Source organism: Spermophilus citellus, assembly GCF_964194105.1.
Source record: "Spermophilus citellus genome assembly, chromosome: 16".
In the NCBI taxonomy this organism is placed as follows: domain Eukaryota; kingdom Metazoa; phylum Chordata; class Mammalia; order Rodentia; family Sciuridae; genus Spermophilus; species Spermophilus citellus.
This window is the reverse complement of record NC_138196.1, coordinates 10,059,820-10,081,207: the sequence shown is the minus strand read 5'-3', so window position 1 is coordinate 10,081,207 and position 21,388 is coordinate 10,059,820. Positions and strand designations below refer to the sequence as shown.

Below are 21,388 nucleotides of genomic sequence, written 5' to 3'. Positions count from 1 at the left end.
TGGGTCAACCACTCTCAAAGCTCCACTCAAGGCAGAACCCTTTCTGACTTTACTATTCCATTTGCCAATTCCCTAGGACCTTCTGCTTGGGAGGTCACAAGGCATGGGCTGTGACATGGCTGGAAAGACCCCCACCTTCTTTACAAAAGTAGAAACAACCAAACCAAGATATGTTCAAAGGTGGGTGATTCTTCCTTCCAGTTTCCCTTTTTAAACTATTATTCTTTTCAATCCATGGAGCAATTGAGAAATGGGTATGCATCTCCCCTCCCCCTACCTCCTATCAAAATCTGGGAGACACACAAGGAAATCCAAAGCCACAATAATAAAGAGAAACAACAACAATAACACAAATAAACTCCTTGGCTTGTTTTTCCAGGGTGGCCAGGCAAGGTGTGAAAATCCATATCTCCCTCTGGGCTGGCAGGTGGAAGTTTCTGGGAAGGCTGTGCTCCCTGCCTCCTCTCTTGCACCCCGCTCTCGCTCTCGCGTCCAGGCTGTCCCCCACCACACCCAGCAGCCTCCTCCAAGGCCAGCTTCCTCCTCCTGCTCTCTGCAGTCAGGCCTCCCCTGCGTCCCAGGCCAAGGTGGCAGGAAAGGAACCGCTACCTGCAGCCGCAGGACTCCACTACCATGTCCTCATACTGCTTGTAGACCACATTATTGCCCGCGTCGATGTACAGAATGCTGATGGGAGTCAATTTGGTGGGCACGCAGCAGCTGGGTGGGGTGGAGCCGGGATCCATGGAGTTCATCAGAGTCTGGATGATGGCGTGGTTGGTGGGCTCCAGGTGCGAGCGCAGCGGGAAATAGCACACACCCTCGCAAAGATAAGCCTCGTACTCTAGGGGCGCGATAATCCAGTCGTCCCAGCCCAGCTCCTTGAAGTTCACGTGGTGCAAGGGCTTCTTACTGCAGCGTAGCCTCGACTTCTTGCCGTGCCGTTTGCCGAGACGGCTGGCGAAGGCCGTGCGCCGCCGCCGCCGACCGGGCGAGGGCAGCCAAGGCCCGGCATCCGGGGCGCCCGACGGCGGTGGCCACGAGCCCTCCGCGCCGGCGCTGGGACCCGCAGCCTCAGGGGAGCCCAGCTGTTCGCGCATCTCAGCGAACAGGTTTTTGCGCTGGGATCTGGTGAACACCACGAGCAGGGCGCGCTCCTGTGGGGACCGCACCCTACGGCCGAAGCCCAGACTCCGCAGGTCCGGGGGCGGCGGTTGCTGGGGTCCCCGAGGGTGCGCCTCTACCTCCCCGATGTCTGGCTCGACCCACGCGGTCCGCAGCTCCAAGCACAGCTGCTTCCAAGGCTGGTGGCGCAGGCCCTGCCACACGTCGAAGACCTCCCAGCCGGCCGGGGGCGCCCCCTGCGGGTCTAGGGTCCTCGAGTCCAACAGCAGGGGCGACAGGCAAGGGAAGAGCTGCACGTGGAGTGGCCCTGAGGGAGGCCCCCAGGGCGCTGCGGGCGCCTGGCGATAGAGCCGCAGCTCTGCGCCCACCAGCTCTTCTTTGTCTGAGAGCGTGGACACATCAAACAAATACTTCTGTCTCCGGAGAGGAGTGTGCGAGAGATCGTCTGCGAGATAAAAAATAATTACAGTCAGTTTCACTTAAGGGGGAGATCAGCCCGGTGCTCCCTGGCCGTCCCCAGGAGGAAGAGGGCGGGGAGAGAGCAGTCCAGCTAAACTGACCCGGGCGGCTCCCCGGTTTCCCGCCCCAACCGTGCACGGCGTGGGAAGGGGACACACCAGGACAAGCCCCCTCCTCCTAGTCAGCTTTGGGCTCCCAGGGCAGAAGTCGGTGGCTGCTGGCAATCTGGCTGAGGCAGCGGCTTCCCGGGTTTTCTCCCCAAGAGGCTGCGTAACCACTAATGTGCCCTTTGTGGTCGCAAGTCTGGGCTGTGCTTCCTCCCCAGTCCTCCTCTCCCACCGCTGTTCTCCTTGTCATTCATATCTCAAATGTCACCTCCTCCTAGAAGCCATCCCAGACCACCTTAATCTAAAGTAGTTTCTTTTGGTCACTATCCCAGGGATTGGTTTATTACCTTACGTTTAGCATTATGTACAATTACCCAGTTTATATTTATTTCTTTACTGGTCTGTCTTTCCCAATACCCCTCCTCATTCGGCCAGGCCAAAGGAGTTGCAACCCTCACTTGCATCTTGCTCCACACATCACCTAGACCCCTGGATGACCTAGAGTACACGCTGGTCAGTAGTGTGAAACTTTACAGGGAAAGGTTCTCAAACTGGTTGCTCAATTAGAATCTTCTGGAGAATTTTAAAAGTACCAGTGCTCCACCTTGCTCCAGCTAATTGAACCCCTTATCTAAGGGTAGGTCCTGGGAGTGTGGTTCTTGAATGTTTGTTGACAGCTTTTCTTTTCTTTTTAATTTCCAAGGTGATTTAAAGATGCAGTCCTAACTGCAGAGCCCCCCCCCCCAAATTCAGGGTCACATTGCTGCCATCGGGCAGTTTTGCTGAGGCATTTAGGCCCAAAACATTGCAGACAGAAGGAAGAGCTGCTATGTGATTTCCTTTCTTCTCTTTCTTTCATTTCTTCCTTCCTTCCTTCCTTACCAACAAATAAAAGTAGTGAGGCTTTCAAATATATGGCTGGAGTGGGAGGGAGTAAATCAACATGCCCACCAGACATTCATTGAGAAGTACCTGCAGTCAATGAGAAATAGATACACATGGAAGAAGAAAACCTTAACCATGTACAATTACACACACACACACACACACACACACACACACACACACACATCCACACAGAGTGATATCCCCCCCCTTCCTTTCCTTACACCCAATATAAAATTTCCTTGGTTTGCAGCTAGACCTGAAGACAATTTGTTGTTGTTGTTGTTGTTGTTGTTGTTGCAAGTGAGAAAAAGAAATTTGGGACATATAGAGGGCAGCAGGCTTTAAAAATCCAAGGCAAATTCTTCTGAACCAAGACAAAATTGGACTCCTTTTTGACACATTGGTGCATGAAGCCAACCCACTTCAATGTGCAAAGCGGAAAGCTAACCAGATTTTCCTGGGCCGCCTTCCCATAAAATATTTACAACCCAGCAAATACAAAAATCCCCAAAGCCCCTAGCTTTCCCCAGAAGCTAGTAAAGTTTGGGTCGATTTCAATAGTAAAAGTGTCACTGGGTCCTGATCCGACCCTCACTGCCTGTCCAGATGTAGCCCAGGGCCATGGGCTCTGGAGCCTCAGCCACACCCAGTCAGCACTCTGGGCTGACTGCAGGACCCAATGCCCCTCTCTAACACACATGCCCTGACCTGAGACAGAGCTGCGGGAAGGGTAAGAGAGGTGAAAAGGGAAAAGCTGCTAGAGGCAGTTGATTTATGGAAGCCAAGACCTTCAAACCAGCCAGGGTCACATTAACATCAGGGGGAATTCAGCATACTTTCTTCTTAAGAGAAACCTGTGACTGACTATGCTTAGCCATTGCCCAGATTTCTGGACCTATTGCCATAGACTTCACTTCCATACCTCCCCCCTAAACCCACCAGTGAGGGCTGTGATGACAGGGACAACCCTCAGGCATTTGCTGTACAAGTTAAATGTTGTGAGGACTGCCATGATTCTAATTGTTACTTTATTAACTTCAGTTTTATAAGGTATTATGTTGTATAAGGTATTTGTATTGTTCTCATACTACAGATGGGAAAACCAAGTCTTTAAGAAATTAATTATCCAAAGTCAGGATATGGTGATACTGAGATCCATTTTTCAGTCTATTTAGTTCCAGAGTTGGAATTTTTAGTCCCTAAGCCCCAGTGCCTCATCACTGTAGTCCAGATATTGGAATCTAGAAGCAGCCAATAGTGGCCAGAGTTTTAGGGAAGGAGAACACAATCCAAACGATATTTGCATTACATGATAGGAACAAAACCTGACTTCCCTTAGGAAGTCATTTCCATCTCTGTTTATAAAACTCTTGAGATAGTCTGTCACTAACTGGAGAGCATTAGTCAGAGATAATTTCTCTCCCGTGCAACATGGACAGATCAGCTTGCATTTATTATCATTTTTTTAAAAGTGTGGGCTGATAAATGGTTAGTGCGTGGTCGAATCAAAACTGAGGCAAGCATCTGTAGCAAAAGGCACTTACTGATTCTACAACCTTGGGATTTCTAATAATCTTTCTAGCAAGACCAGCCCACATTTACCCTTTCAAAGACACTGAGAGGAATGCAAATGCAGCCTTCCACTTCCATCCTGTTCCTGTCTCTTCCCATTCCAGTAGCATCCCACACTTCCAGGGACCTCACCTACATGCATGTGGACCCTTAGCCCACAGATCTCTGCATCCCAGCTCAACAGACACACATACACAACAGTAGTATGGTTCTCTCTTCGGAGGATAGACCTGCTAAAGAAGCCCTCCAGGTATTGGAAGTGGTCTCAGGGATATTTGTGCAAGCATTTTGTGGCCCAAGTATCTAGAGATTGGTCTAGAATATTGGCTTTCAAAGCTGCTAATCCTGCAATGGTCCCTACATCTACAACACAATCACAGAGAAACATTAGAAATGCTTATTATCTCAGGCCCCAGAGGTTTGAGGTGCATTTCTAATGAGCCCTAAGGAGGTGCTGATTCTGCAGGTCCAGGGAATCACACTTTGAGAGCCACTAGTGTAGGAGGGTATGTCTCCTAGGCTTCTTAGATTCCCTGCTCTATAGGACACCACATAGGGAGGGGTATCATTGAAGGAAGGGAAAAAAAACAAGGTCCTCTAAAGCGCTGAGCCAAAAGCAGGGTCTTAAGCTGGTATCACCAGACCTAGTCACTATCTCTCTCAGCTCTTTCCTGGACCCCACAACCACCTTCATATTTTTAAAATCCTTTCAACCATATCATCTCTCACTAGGTCTCTAGAACCTCTAACCCCTAAACAGAGGGTCCCTGAAGGTGGCTACTCTACACAGATCCCCTACAGACCACATTCCCCACCTGCCTGAACCTGCTCTGGAGCCATGCATCACAGAAATAGTCCAGAGGAGGCCTTGCCCTGGGGAGTGTATGTATCACCATGCTCTGTAACCTGTAGACACTTTACCTGCAGACCCGGCTTCACAAGGCTGGCCCAGGACCATGGGTCACCTGTGTGCAGGAACCTGGCCCTTCCCACTGCCTTGCAAAAACTACCTCTCCCACTAAGTCCTATGTAAATGAGGAGTAATGTCATAAAATGACTCCCTTCCCTTAACTAGACTGCACTTTCCTTTTCAAACTCTGTGGCACTTACATCCTGGAAATGAATCCTAAGCTTTAGGCCTTTAAATTGAAAATGATCAGTAATACATCCTGGGCGTTTTGTATTTTGCTTTTAATTCGAATTGTTACAACAAAGCTCATACCCTCAGTTAACTCAGTGTTTGTTGAGTATTAGACATAGTGACCTTTCAAGTTATAGTTGCTGGATTTATTTATCCTCTCTCCCTGGGAGGTGAGTAGAGACAGGAGGAAGAGAGAAAGAAAAGAAGGAAGAAACAAATCACTGGCATATTTGAATAAAATCCTTCATAACATGGAAAGCATGTTAGTAAAAGGCTAAGAGCTCCTCACAGATACAGTTCTGGTGTGCATTTAATTTAAAAAAATAATAATTAAATAAACAAAATAGGAGAGAGAGTTTGTTCAAAGGGTACAATGTTTCCAATAGGCAAAATGAATGTAAGTTAAAAATACAAAATTTGGCAGGGCATGGTGGCACAGGTTGTAATCCCAGTAACTCTGGGAGGCTGAGACAGGATGATCATAGCAAGTTCAAGGCCAGCCTCAGCAGGTCTTAGCCCCAAACAACTTACAGAGACCCTGTCCCAAAATAAAAATAAATAAAAGGGTGGGGATGTAGTTCAGTGGTAAATCTCCCCTGAGTTCAATCCCCAGTACCAAAAAGGGGGGGGGGTTATAAAGGATTAAAGAAGAAAACATGTGAGGGAACAAAAAAGGAACTAATTATCTACAAGGTAGATACCAATGTGCCTATGTTAACTGAAGAAATTGGCTTAGAAAGGTTAGAGCACCTGTCCATGGTCACAGCATGTGGCTGGAGGAAGCTAGAGAAGCAAACATCAGAGTAGAAAGGAAGATGCCTATGGTGCCACCACCAGATTCCCAGAAACCCAGCCCCAGGGCAGCCCAAAGGAGACTGCACAGCACTGCTGAGGTGGCCGCGCCCAGGTGCCTACTGTAGAAGACTGCTCCCTGAGCCAGTCAGTAGTGGGTTTCCAAAAACCTGAAACTTCCTTTGGTTGGAGACTTGGGGACACAAAGGCAGGCACTGCATTTCCCCCAAGACATCACTGGGATATGTCTGCAGCTACTGACCAGATGACTGGACAGACCCAGCAGACCTAATCAGCCATACAGTCACACCTCCCACCCACATACCCTGAGGCATAGACCCTGTGACTAGGCAACAGCTCAGCCTGAGTGTTCTGGGCTTTCCCACCGGACACACCTAAACCAGGATGGGGGGTTGAGAATAATCACTCATCTTTGCAAAGGAAACCTCAGAGGTCTTAGCTGCTAAGCCTTTCCCCACTCCCTCATTTTAGAGACAGCAGCATCACTGAGCATCATAATAGACACGTGCTGGGAGCTTTTTAGGGCATTTTTTACTGAGTCCTTCTTGCAAGCATCAGAGATAGTTCTTGTTTTATATATATATATATATATATATATATATATATATATATATATATATATATATATATATAGTCATATTTATTTATATGCAATGCTAACAATCAAACCCAGAGCCTTACACATACTAGGCAAGCACTCTACCACTGAGATACAACCCCAGCCCCTAGAGATCAATCTTACCGCTATACTCATTGGTAGATGAGGAAACTGAAGCTCTTAGAGGTATCTCAACTCACCCAGTGTCTCCCAACTAGTAAGGGACAGTTAGGGGAAGTGCTGAAGTTCCCAATTTCAAACCTGGAACCCTAGTCCTGAGGTCACATCTTTTTACATGGGTCCTGATTGGGCAGTAGAACAGAAGAAAGGGGAAACAGGATGTGTTCATCCTAGATGTAATCAACACTGGGTGGGCTGGGTTTCCCTAGCCTCCTCCCTTTTCTTTAGCAGAAGGAAGACTTTCAAGCTCAGAATTCACTGCCAGGTTTGGAGTCATTTCTCCCCTAGGTATCTCAACTTCAGCACTGCCCTGAGATATTATCAGGTTGGAAAACAAGCCAATGTATGAGATTAGTGAAAATGAACCACCAGTCCCTACCCCTGGAAAGTCAAGACCTCTCAGAGTACTGGGTGCTTCAACTATTTACTGTACACCTGGGATTCCATTATTTCCTAGGTATCCCATGAGGATGGACATAGTCCTGAGTCAGGCCCTATTAAGATCTCAGCCTTGTGAAATAATGGCCATTTCCTAAGCATCCTCACCAAATTGGAGAATTTGGGAGCAATCCATACAGTTCACCCTTTCCAGAGTGTTCTTGCTTGACCCCAGTACTCTTGCTTGACTTACTAGCCTACTAATTGTAATAGCAAATACCCATATAGCACTATGTGCTGGGCATGATCTAAATTCTTTTAATCTTCAAAATCACCTATAATCTGGCTGTGGCACACAGAATATACCAACTGAAATTTCATGCCATACACCATAAAATTGTACAATTGTTGTGTCAATTAAAGTAAAAAAAATATTTTTCAAAAACTTGCCTCTGAAAAAAAGTATTACTATAAACAAAAACATAGGAATCTAAAGAGTAAACTAGCCCAAGATAGTAAGTGGTAGAGCTGGCAGCTTAGCTCCAGTATCTGCCTCTGCTCTCCATGTCCCAGCCCTTGATGTCTGTGCCTCAGTGTTTTAGCTCTTACATGCTTCCCATGCCTGGAAGGAGGAAGGGCTTCTCCCCTGGTCTGCAGAATCACTCATTTGCTAATCAGCAGAACTGAAGAAATTTCACAGTAAGACTTTTGAAAAAGAACTTACAAGGAAAGAATTTTCTCATTTACAAAATGGTAATTATAATTACAGCTCACGGGGCCACTGGACAGGGCAAAGGAGATAAGTGTGAGTAATTTCTGGAGAAGTTATACACGTGTTAGTTACTACTGACAATGTGAAATGAGCATAGGAATTGACTAAGTGACAAAAATTTCAATCCTGATCTGTGACCTAGTGACTTGGTGACATTGGTTAGACTAGGTTACATAATCTATCCCAGACTCATATGTCTCCTCTGTAAAGTGGGAGAACCACTGCTCCCTTGCAGGATCATTGCAAAGGTCAGAGTCAAGGCACCCAGGGGTCACAGTTCATGGAACACCCCCAGAAATGCAGCCAAAATTACTATAACTACCAAACATCGTGGTAGGAAGAGGTGGAACTGTCCTTTTCTTGGTATCCTTTAGGAGATGTGATTCAGTTCTCTCCACAAGATATCCAGAAGTGAATGGATGTAAGGCACTGCTGGGCGTCATGGACAAAGAAAGCAGCAGGTGCTTCCTGTTCCTGCTCTTCCTGCTCAGAGGAGGTCCAGTGAAGGTCAAGGCTCATCTGGACTGCAGCCTTGCTCCTATTATACTGATTCTTCTCAATCCTGTCATGACATTTCTGACACTGCTGTCCCTTCCACAATGCCAGGTGACCAAGGACCTCTACCCTATCTCATCAAGGATTGGGTCTTTCTGCAAGTTTTCTCCTGGGGTGTGGGGAACGAGGCTGGCCCATGTACTAACTCACAAGACTAGAGGGCAGGGGCAGGGGCAGCCCCAGGTGGCCCTGGACTTCCTCTCTCTTCTCTTGGCAACTTTTCTGGTGCCTGGTCTACAATCTTTCCTGGGTAGGGAAAGAATATTCCTCATCCTCACTTGACAAAGGCCACTGACATGTTGGGGCAGCACGTGTAGAAATGAATGACCCTTTGGCTGCAGCACACTGTGGTGAGATTGGAACCTGCTGCCTGTCAGCTAGGGAGATTGTCTTGGTGGGTCTGTACTCCTTCACTGCCACACACTCACTGGCCCAGCTTTTCTCCAGGTCTCTGGCTTTCCTCGGTGCCTTCCCCAAATACTTGGCCTGCATTCCATTCCTCAGCTTCTTCTCTCTTTCCAAAGACCATAAAGGCTCAAGGCGTGTCCTCTTCCACTGAATTTCTGCTTTTCCCATCCTCTAGCCCTGGCCTGGTAGATCTGCACCCTACACACCATGAGCCTGGGCTTTGTAGACCCCGTGGGCTAAGCGGTTCTGGTAGTCTGGGTCCCATGGAGAAATTCCATCAAGGTAGGATCATCATGAGGCAAACATGTGAAACTTGGGTGGAAAGAAGGGAAAGAGCACCTTGGCTCCCAAACAAAAGAAAACACAACTGCACGCGTTCGCTGCGGAGCCCTAGCAAGCTTTCCAAGGAGGCAACTCCAACCCCACTGGCACTGATTTTTGGCGGACGTCAAGGGCCAGGGACAGACCTTTTCCCTGAGCACAGAATACAACCAGCAGAAGTCACCTTTTGTCGCTAGTTGTATGAACTTTGCCGGTGAAAATTTTCTGGGCTCTCGCTCTCTTGGTGGGCGGTGGCGGAAGAACCAGAGAAGAAGAGCCAAGATCGAAGACACTGCCCCAGGCATCTGTCGTCTCATCGCGGTCAAACCCTGGGCTCCGGACTATTGCGGCTCAAATATTCGTTTGATAACACAGCAAATCAAAATCAATCAGAAGCTCGTCCCCCAACCCTCCCTCACACCTTGCTGCCTCATGCAAGCAGCCTGCTCTGTCCAGGAGTTTCCGCAGGTCGCCGCCCCTGGATAAGGTGCTGGGCCCGACCAAGGTGATTTGCTAGGGTGAACTTCCTTGAAGGGTCCACAAGTAGCCAAGGGGAGCAACACCGGCACTGTAAGAACGGCTCTGGGGGCGGAGGTTTTCTCAGTCCAATAGCCGCCTTCGGAGCTGGAACACGACCCGGTCGCTTGGTTTGCAGGCTTCAGATGAAAAGTAAAAGATGCCCTCCCCAACCAGCACTGAGGTTGCAGATAGAGGGAGGGGTTCACACTGGCTTGCAGTCGTGGGCAGACTGTTGGGCTTTCAGCGCTTTGTGGTTCTGCGCAGGAGAAACTGCAGTGATGTGTTCTTTAAGGTGCTGAACTGGGTCCAGACTCAGAAGAAAGGAATCGTGGCAAGCCCGCGTGAGAGGTGGATCTTGGTCTGACTTTCGAAACAACGAAACAAAGCGGCAAAATGAGATTCTTGCTGTTAACTGTAGGCGGTAGCCTCGAATTTTTTTCAATTTCTCTCCGGAGGGAGCTTCCAAGCGGCGGTCGTCGCGGAAGTCGGGAAGAGGCTCTTTGCCTGGAAGCCAGGTTTGCAACGCAGGCGCACCGATTTCCCTAGACTCCTATGCTATTTAGGGATGACCCCACCCCACCCCGAAGCCAACCCTCTGCTCTTCTGCTCAAACTCAGCACCAACTTGTGCCAGAGGCTAGCCCCTCTCGTCACTTGCACGCCCATTATCTGGTCCTTAAACCAGGCCCCGCCCCCAGGCTCCCGGGCCACTGGCTGAGCAGCGCGCGCTCCTCCAGAAATGGTCGCAGCCCGCAAGCGGCGGGTCTGCTCCAAGATCCTGCAGCTCTTCACTCCAAATGTACCTATCCGTCGGCCTCCAGCAGTGCGTGCCAATAGACAGTCCTAGGACGGCAACCTTGGCACCGTTCGACCCACAAGGACCTGCTTAATTCCAATGAACAGGAGATACTATTTAACAGACTTTAAGCTTAAAAATAAACAGGACGTGGGGAGAGAGTGGGAGAATGCCACGCAGTGGGTGAAATGGATACACATCCCAGCTTCCCACACCCCAAGGGTTCGGTTCAATTCTGTCCTCTCATCTAAAGAAATCATTGTCGGATCCAGATTACTCAATACTCGAAGGATTATCGAACTAATTAATGCCTTTCACTTTAGCTGAAAACCACCAGGAGTTATTGTTGATTTGCCCTGGGTAGTTCGAAGCATTCAGCAGTCCTGGCAGGAAGCAAAAGTTCGGCTTCTACCCTATTTCTAACATACTCCCTGCCCCCAACCTCTCCATTCCGTTCCCTCCCCACCACCTCATCCAGGAAGATGCACCACCATTGGGGAGGTATGCTGGTATCCCCAGGACTCCTGCTAGGAAAAACAGGAGTTTTTTATATACGTGGGCCTCCATCAATGCAGCACCCCGTATTCCCAGAGGATCCAGGCGTTATGCGTGCTCTGTGATCAGAAAGGAGAGTTTTCATGTCCGGAATCTGTTGGGGGTGGGGGGCGAGGGGGGTAGTTGTCACAAGGCCTGCCGTAGGATGTGGCTTGGGTGGATTTTAATTATTTTCTCTCAATGTACAGAAATGTTGATCCCCTCCCCCACCAGCAACTCCACTGCACAAACACCTAGAGGCCTGACAGCCTCCACAGTTGAGGAAAACACACAATGTCCTCCTCAGATTAGCCTCTCTGGCTCACCAAGAATGCCGGTGCAACCTGCCTTCTCCCTGCAGAAGACACTAGGTGTTTTTAGCTTCTTGATTGTCCTTGTAAGGAGTCTCTTATGGCCTTATGGATGGGGATGACAATAACTGATACAAATAAGGCCATGGGCAAGGAATTGGTTTGTGGCCTTTAAGGTAGAATCATTCTATCTAGAAGAACAGAACAAACTTCTAGTTTAAGGCTTCCTCCCCTTTCCCCCTAGGGCTTTCCCCAGAACCCTGTGGTTCACCGGCGGGAGGAGCATCTTGAACCTGGACTTCCTTACAGACTCCGCACTGGTGATCCTGCCCGCGCGCTCTCACACGCACACACTTGAACACTTAGCAAGACTTTCCCAAGGTTGTTCCCTCTTTCCGGGGAAACAAAGCCTAGATTGGAACCTTCTGCCGGCTTCCTCACTTAGCCGTCTGGTCTGAATTAGTGTTTTTATAAGGGACTCAAACAAATCGAATACAAGGTCACCAAATAATTAACAGTTGCGAATTCCCTCCGTCCCCATTAAAATACTTCCTTGCTTATATTTCATTTTCCGTTTGCCAACGACAACAGGGTCCCGACAAAAGCGCTTCGGCATTGATTGCACCATTCTGCGGCCCAGGTCCACCCAGAAACCCGCTGTTTTGCATAAACACGATGTACTAGACGAACTTCAGTCGTGGAGGGAACTATGTGTCTTTGAATGTCCTGGGGCAGAAGGCCTATCCTCAGCATTGTCCTGCCCTACCCCCTGATAATCACGATCCACGGGGTGACTGGAAAAGTCAACATGCAATTAGCAGCAGAATCTCCGGAGAGTCGTTTCTAGGTGTCAATTTCCTCAAGGATGTTCCGACTTCGTTTTGGTTTTTATCTATTCCTCACTGGCTCCTTTTTAAGACCATTGTTGTAAAAACAACAACAAAAATTTAAATTAAAGAGTATTCTCATTTCAAAGCCATCTGGAAATCTAACTCAGCAATACTTTTTATATTCATTTTGTTTCCTTCATCCTTGAGAGTTTTTTTTTCTTATATGGTGCTTATATAAGCTTGCAATTCTAAGTCAGTCTCTCTCTCTCTCTCTCTCTCTCTCTCTCTCTCTCTCTCTCTCTTCCTCCATCCCTCAGCCCAGTTGAATTCTTTCATAGAAGTTCTAATTGTCTGTTTTTCCCAGGCCCCAGGATTGGGAGCCTGGGGCTCCAGTACTAATGTCGTTTTTAATGAGTGATTTCATGAGCTAACTGTAATTTTGCTATATCCAATTGATCCATTCTGATCCTTTGCCTGCACTGATACACATACAGGCACATGCTTTCTCATCTTTATGAATCCAAACTCACGTTTAAAGCACAATAAAGGCATTTTAAAAAGATCAGGGATCTAATGAGTTTTGTGCCTCTGTTAAAATAAATATAAGAAGAAGCCAGGTACAACACAAATTCAGACCTTTAAATTTAATGTTGCATGAGAACTCCTAACTAGTTTTTTAAAGAGTAGAGTGGAATATTAGGCCACAAAGAAAATCTCATTTTTTTAACTTCTTCTTGCCACCATCCTTAAAAAATCCTCTTTCCCCTTACCTACCCGTATAGTGCCCTGTTTTGTATTCAGAGTTTAGTACCTTATATGAATTTTCTCCTCTTACTAGCTAGCTGAGTGACCTTGATCAACTTACTTAACATCTCTGCCTTAATTCACCTGTAAAACAGGGAAGTAACAGGTGAGAATTAAATGTAATAATTCATACAATAGATTTTAGCAGAGTACTTGCCCCACAGCAACAGTTCAGTAAATCTTGATCGTCATTATTATCCTTAGATGTTTAAAGAGCAAACCAAAAGGAAGAACTTTTTTTTTAAACCTTGCAATAAGGTCTCTTCATGGAGGTTGAAAGAGGTAGCAGCAGCAGGTGGAATAGTATAGTGACATCTCAGTTGAGCTAGAGCACTTTTCACTCATTGAGGACAGAGTTAATCTCTTCCATTCTCAACCTCAGGCTTCAGGTATAACTTAGGTTCCCAGGTTAGGAAGGCTTTTGACAAATACTGTGAGTCACTCATGCCTCTTAAACCGGCTTTGGGGCTCCTTCCCTTTCCTTTGCTCCTCCCCTTGGGGGACCCTTGCTCCTCAGAGCCAAGCCTGCCACACTCTTCAGCGATTTAAACACCCCTGAGGCAACACAACTGACCCAGTACTAGGCTGGCCCCTGCTCTTTCCTCCTTGCCCTGCCATCCTTAGGTTGGGGGAGGGGTTGTTGCAGGGTTTGGCGCGTTTAAGAACCCCCGCGTGAGACCGGCGGAAGTCCTCGCCAGGAGCCAGGGATTCGCGGCTAGCGGGTCCCTTCCATTACGGGAGACTAGACACCGTTTGATATGTTATGACATGCACCCTCAATTAGATCGCTGAGTTGAAACACTCCAATCAGGGGCCCGATGCTAAGCAAGCCCCGGAAGGTCCAGCCCGAGGTCACCGCCGGTGACACATCAAATCAAAATCAGTGAGAGGGAAAGTGAGGCTTTTCCTTTATCAAGCTAGGGCTGCAGCTAGCAATGTACCCCCTCCTCTGCGCTCCCCTCCCGCCCGCAGCTCCGCACTCCTTCTCGAGGCATGCGACAATCCGCACCGCCTTCCTAGACAACTAGCTGTGGTTCTTCACGTTTTCTGGGAACTGGGGAGTGGAGGGGACTCAGTATTTGAAGTTGCGGTTTCAGGAATCAGGCTGCATCTCCCACCCAGGGCAGACCTCTTGCAGCCCCAGCTCTTGATGGTTTTCTGGGGTTGAGGCTGGACGGACGTCTGGGGTTCTGTCCGACTGGCCTAGAGACCTTGGCTCGGGAACAGAAGCCCCCCCAACCCAGGAGCGAAACCAATCCTTTCCTCTACCTCCTGCGCCCGGTGGCTCACAGAGTGGTGCCCCAGGGTCTGGGATCGGGGAGGCTGCAGGGCAAGATACGGTGAAGAGAGTTCGTATCTACAAGGGACACCTCTTCCCCCTTGCCTGAATTCAGAAGGTCTCCATAGGCAGGGTCCCTTGGTCTAATGCCAAACTCACAGGACACAGCCAGCCAGTCAGGGGTGCGTGCTTGGGGGGGAGGAGCAAAGATTCTTGCCACTTCCCGGGAAAAGAAAAAGAGCGCCCAACTGCCGGCCAGCCTAGGCCTCCAGGATTTCTTCCCTTAGGGAAGGCCTCTTTAGTTTTCTTTTAGCTTTCTTAGCCTCTCCTTTGGCAAGGTAGAAAAAGCGGAAAGTTAGAGGACTTGGAGTTAGGGTGTCAGGGGGATGCAGACAAGCAGTACCTGGGCAGGGGACCTAGTTGCAGCACTAAGAAGAAGCCACATGCCTTTGCAAAAGTGACTTTTGTAAACCTAAAATCGTCATAAAATACATGGCGTTAATTTGCCGTCAGGACCTTTCAGCAGCTCATAATCCCGCTGACCTTGGTCTACAGCCGAGCACGCGGCGTGGGCAGGACCTCCGTGAGCAAGGAACGCAACTGCAAGGTAGAAGTTAAGGGCTCAAGACGCTGTAGAACCAGGACTGAGAGCCGTTAGCTCGCTTTGAAAAGCTTTAAGAATGCGTGAGCACTCAAGCAGCCATAGCTGAGGTAGTTGAGCAGGCTATTCTGCAGAAAGCCCAGGGCTCTCTGGGTTCCTGGGCAGTCCCACTTTCACTCACCTGGAAGTGGAACCCTTAGCGAAATTAAGTCTGGGGAATGGATAGCTATAGCTGCCTAAATCTCTTCTCATTTCTTGCTTCTCCTTGCCCTTCTCTTTCCCCTTCCTTTCCTTACGCCCTTGGTGGAGTCCAACTCAGGGGAGGACGAGGAGGAGATGGAATCTTGCTGGAAACCGGGCAAATCCCACAGGAAACTGATGAGGAAAATGGCCCAGAGCAGGACCCTGGGAGTATCCATGGCGAGAAAGTGGCCGTGTTTCCCCAAGAGGCGGCGGCAACGGCGCTGGGCGCGAAGGGTACGGAGTGGCTGGACAGCGGCTGGGGCCCGGCTCCTCGGGCAGATTCCGAGTGCGAAGAGCCGGGTCCCAGGCACACAAACCCCGGGCCTGCCACGCCCCCTCCCGCCCCTCGCCGGGAGGGGAGGGGAGACCCGGCAGTGCAGGGGAGGGGAGGGTGGGAGGAGAGGCTGGGTGGTGCGGGCAGGAGGTGTGGGGGAGAGGGGCCGCGGTGTGCCGGTGTAGCAGGAAGACGCAGCGCCCCCGCGGGACGCGTGCGGGATGGCCGGGAGGAGGTCGCAGAGCTGGTCCTAGGCAATGGCTTGGGGAGGGCGGGCCGCCGTCCCGCGGTTGGGGAGCATGGGCCTGCCCTCAGCCACAGTGTACCTCTAGCACTCTCTGAGGAGCGGTCGCCCCGCAGCGCCTCGCGGGCTCTAGGTCCTCGCCAGTCGCTGCACTGAGCGGCCCGGAACCAGGAAGGCGACAGAGGCGGCGGCGCCCCCGAGAGACAGCTGGGATCTGGCGCCCCTACCGCTGGCTGCTGCGCTGGCTCCGGGCGGTGGTACCTTCTCTCCTTGGCTGCCCTCAGGGACCAGCCCAGAGCCTGAGAAGCCTCGCGGTGGGCCCGACGCAGGGCCCAGCACCGGACAGTCCCATTCTCTCCGTGGGGTACCGCTCTCCACAAAGACAGGCGTCTATTCCCAACCCTCGAGGTCAGGCAAAGGCCACGAGTCTTTAGAGTTTGGATCAATGCTAAGAGCTGCTGCGCTCCCCTGCAGGCCCCAGCCTCTCCTGTCGCAGTCCCCAACTTCTCCTGACGCTGGCTTTAGCCGCTGAGTTTCTCCGTCGCCGGCTCCCGGGCTCCAGTTGCCTCCTGCGGCCTGCCCCCCACCTCAAGTGCAACCCCATTTTCCTTCTCTTCTGTCCTTCTGGTCTTCAAGACTTCCTCTTTCCCCAAGTTCCTTCTGCATTCCAATCTTTCTTTCCCCAGCCTGCTTTTCTTCTCGCACTGCCCTCCCATCTCTCTCTGCTTCCCACCCTCTGTCTTCCCGGCTTCCCCACTCCCCTTCCAGCGGACCCCTCCCTTTTCAGCTCTATCCCAATCTGTTTCTCTTCAGCCCAGCCTCGCCCCATCACGAGTTTCCTTTATCTGTCCCCAGATTCCCCATGCCTGTCTTTCCCGCCCACTGCCTCGCTCCTTCCTGGGCCTGAACGCAGGAAGGCTGGCGGCGGAGTGCTGCTCCTGGCTCCCACAGTGCTCTGTGCCCTGGACTGCTATAGAAGTTTCCTTGCACGGTTATTGGGTACTCAAGCACAGATCATAATATGTTCCCCTTTAATCGTACCAATACTCTGAGATGGGCGTGACTGTTTTCACTTTCCAGAATGAGAAAAATCAGACTGAAAGAGGTTAAGTGACTTTTCCAGGGTCACTCAGCCAGGACAGAACCCTGGGCTTGGCCCCTCAGCTCAGTGTCTTCTCCCTCCAGCAATCATACCTACTCCAACATCACCATTTCATTTCTTGCTTTTTTCTTCTTGTTGTTCTTGTGGCATTTCAGGTAGTATCCTTCTCCCTCACACTGTTTTATTTATTTATTTATTTATTGAGGTATTTCCTCTCTCTACTCTCCTCCCTCTCACTTTCTTTCCCTTTCTATTTTTTGTTATTTCATCTCCTCTTTGTTCCTTACTAGAACTTTTTGCCTGACAGCCTGCAGGGGGAGAGAGCTTTGCTTCTCTTCTGGTTCTACACTGTTAATTTCCTTAAAGTTTGGGCCATGTCTTCCATCCTGGATGGCCACTGTCCTCCCCAGGAAATGGCAAACACCCACAGAAGACATGTGCATCAATCATGATTCTGAGACCCTTACATTTAATCTTCACAAAAATCCTGATAGGTGTTGTATTATCCCTGCATTGCAGGCAAGGAAACTGAGGCCCAGTCTCACTGCTCCAGAGTCTGAACTCTTAACCACTGGGCTATGGAGCTTCACTGCCCTCCTTTTGATCTCCTGGATACTTCTGGCTCTATCTCAACCCTACCTCTGTCCCTAGTTTCATGATTGTCAAGTTCTTACACTTGAAAGTGCTTTACTATAGCCTTTTCTTTTTTCTTATCTCTTTTCTAAGTTAATAACACAAAAGGAAATGGAACAGAAAAAAAATTAGTTTAAGGATTTTTTTCCACTACAACGGAAAAAAATGATTTTGCCTTTATAGGTCCCCTTCCACACTTCATTTTTGGTGCATACATCCTTTTCATATTATTGCTACAAGGATAGATGCCATGTCGGATTCTTCCTTTGTTCCTTTTACTACCAAACCCATTGCCTTCAACATTTCTCTGTGCTTTCTGCCCCTCCTACTGGCCTACAAATGCCTCTTCTGAAAAACCACACAAACTCTTCATTTCTCATTTTCTCTTCTGCCTACCTGCTATCTCTGGGACGCACACGGTCTTGTTTGGCCTGCTCAGCATCTTGTTCTGCACATCCGCCTCTCAAGTGTCATCCAGGAGAGGCTTCCTCCTTGTGATCTGTCTCTATCCCTTCCCTCAGGGAAATGAACACTTGTGGTTTCTGTTATCATAACTTTAATTTCTATCAATGTGGTGTCTGGTTAATGATGATTCATGGGTTTGGACCCTCCAACCAATAAGTATATTTCCTGCCCACAAGGGCAACCCTGCGTGTTTTCTCTACATTTTGCCCACAGCAATTATTATCTGCTACAAGATATCAGTAAACAGGAAACAATTAATGAGCCTATTCGCTGAGACTCAGGATTTCTCAGTGTACTAGATAGAGTCATGGGGAACAACAAATGACCCAAGGGCCAGGATCACAAAGGGTCTGTGATACTTCAGGATTACCCTGGGACAGGTGTTACTCTCCCTTGCTAGCAGCCTCAGTTGCATGTAAGGAAAGTTCTCTTTGCCTGAAAACACTGCAATGATCATTTTACAGGTGAGGAGACGGAAGCAGACATATCAGTGGAACCCCTTCTAAGGTCACAAGCTAGTCAGAAATATAACCAGGACTAGGAGCCAAGACTTTCTGACTCTTAATCCAATGTTTCCTCTATATTTAAAAGAAAAAAATCACATTCAAATACATGACAATGACTCAGTAATGTATAAAACCTGATCATTTCCTCTCTTGTGGGTATTTTTCAAATAGGAATCCTCCAATGTTAAGACTATACTAAGGCCTTTGATCTAAGTGACTCGTGTGTGTGTGTGTGTGTGTGTGTGTGTGTGTGTGTGCACGTGCGCGCGCGCTGTAAAAAATACACAAAGAGCAAACAGCAAGTCAAAATCTGCTTTTAGATCTTCATGCCATATTCTGAGTCTTTGAAATATTGCTATAGTTATTTCATTAGCAGTTTCTTCTATGAAGAACATTTTAAAAGGATGAAAATTTCTTGAGATGAACTCAGAAGGTCTGACCTGGGCACCTGGGGCAGCTTGACTGAAGCCATATATCCTGGAGTCTCCCTCCCAAATGGAAGGGAGCTGTGAGTTTGGTGTCTCCTGCCCCCTAGTGGATGCTAAAGGAGTTGCATATGGAGAAACAAAACAGTACAGAGCATGGGAAAGTTTATAGGTATTTTCAAAGTTGAGAGAGGGATAGTGACATCAATTAATATAATTTTAAGAAGTTATGAGGTCACACAAGAGGCAACTAAACATCCAGAAAGGAGCGATCTGTCTTCTCAGAGTTATGGGACAGTAAACAAATAGAATTGTTCTGTTATTGTCTTAAGCTTGTGCCATTATTGTTTTTAAGTGATCATTTTATATTCACCCAGGAAGAGAAGATTCTCTTAAGTAAATAAAAGAGGTTTTCTTTGTATTTTACTATTTATTTTTACGTTAAAGTGTCACTTTAAAGGCAACTTTTATAAAAGTGACTGAAGGTATTGGACTTTCAGTCAAAGCCCTGCATACTGGTGAAATGTTTTTGACATTTTGATAAAATTTCATTTGTAGGAACGTTCTTTTGAAATAGAAAAAAAATTATGTTAGCTCAGAATACTGAGCAGTGTTCTTCAAAGAGTAGTCAAGGTGGAGTCCTGAGCAATAGGAGGTAGGTGAGGACTATGTTCACTTTAGGGGAGTAGAGGAAGGTAGGTGGGGAAAGAAAAAAAAAGATACCTAGGAAGGGTACGTCTAAAATAAAGTGTCTCTTTCACAACTTACGCTGGAGGTACCAGTCTCATTCATTCTCTGTGCTTTACCCAACTAATACTGCATCTGATTGTTTCATTTCTTTGGTTCATTTGAGTGCTTCTTTAACAGAAAGATTTATAGAGAAGTTATATGAAAAAGAATGAAGAGGTGTGCTAGAGGCTATAATAAGTACTCATAGCCTCTCTGAGCCTTGGTTCCCCCAGCCCCTGGATCAGCTGAATGAGGTCTCAGCTGAACAAGGAATCAGAGATTCATTTGGTCCTATGAAGGTCCCCAATCTGATAGCCCTGAGATTGTCAGGGAATTAGAATTCTAGTTCTGGATATTGCAAGGAGAATGCAGTGCCCCTGGAGGACTCAAATGGACCTATTACTGCTCTCTTTTACACTACAGGGCAAGTAGATGTCCAACCATGTTGTAGTTTGCCAACACCAGCTGTTCTCAACTGTGACCCTTGGACCAGTAGCATTAGCGTCACTGGAAACTTGTTAGAAATGCAAATTCATAGGCCTCACTCCAGATCAACTGCATCAGAACTTCTGGGGCTGGGGCCCAGCAATCTGTATTTTAACAAGCCCTCGGGGGATTCTGATGCAAGCTAAGTTTGTGAGCCACTGGTTTACACTATGACACAGAGGTAAGCTACCTGCCAAGAACTTCAAGAAATGCTTTGATTTTAAAGGGAAGGCTGTAAAGTATGCAATTTCATTTTCAAATGAATGATTCTCTTTCCTAATGAGCAAATAATTTTCATTCTCCATGCAAACCAGGTGTATTCAATTGCCTACAGCCATACTAAACCAAATGTGGTTAATCCAGCCTGCTGTCTAACTAAATGGGGTGGAGACTGCTTAGAATCCGAAAAGTACACAAAGCAGATCAGAATAAAGTAGACTGTGGGGATCTTTTTATAGACTATAGATAATAAATGAAGGGTTTGGGATTATCTCTGTGTCAATTTTGGCTACTCAATATTCTAACTTTAATATGGTACCCCATAAATATGTATAATTTATGTTTTGTGCATCAGTTAAAAAAATAAACTTAAAACATCTCCTTAGTTTTATTGCCCCAGATTGAGTGAAATTACATCCCTCTAAGTTCTTCATGCAAATTATGTACAACATATAAAAAAGCTCACAGGTTCTAGTAAATATGATGATTGTTAGACAAATACTTGGATTTTTTAATATAAAAATACTCTATTAATTTTAGACATTTTCAATCTTTATGCTTTTGTTCTGAAATTGCATTTAAATTTTTTCATCTAATTAGGCTTTCATATTCTCTGAAGAATTTCTTTTTGGTACGTCACTTCTCTAAAAGGGCTGTTTGTTTGACACAGCAAGATTTTACTGTATTTCATTGTGAATTTGTGGCAACACTTCTCTTCTGTAATGATTCAACATGTTTTATGTCTGTCCAAATATTCTAGATTAAAAACACATTGCAGTTTTCTAATAGGTATTGGGATACTTAAATGGGGCAGGCTAAGTTTGTTCTCAAATGAGCACCTACGATGCTTATATGAGAGTAAAAATGATTAAACTCTAGGAGTGATATGATCCCTGCCAAATCTTGCATAGAAAATTATGATTATATAGGAAATTGTCTTTCCTGTTTAGTATCATATTTGGTTTGAAAAATTACTACCAACTTTGTAAACATTAAAATAGAAGCAATAAAGATGTGAAATTTCACACAAGGGATCTACAATGTTTGGGTAATTATAAGCATATGGCTTCTT

General features: G+C 47.5%; 1 protein-coding gene across 1 annotated transcript; it reads right to left on the bottom strand.

The window, feature by feature from the left end:
* Nucleotides 1-605: 605 nt before the first annotated feature.
* LOC308635079 (growth/differentiation factor 6-like) lies at nucleotides 606-15,409 on the bottom strand (the record flags this gene model as incomplete). The annotated part of the gene is made up of 4 exons (XM_081269334.1): nucleotides 606-1,570; nucleotides 10,053-10,340; nucleotides 13,692-13,836; nucleotides 15,287-15,409. 4 exons carry the CDS (start codon nucleotides 15,407-15,409, stop codon nucleotides 606-608), a joined length of 1,521 nt encoding a protein of 506 aa, XP_081125460.1.
* Nucleotides 15,410-21,388: the final 5,979 nt, after the last annotated feature.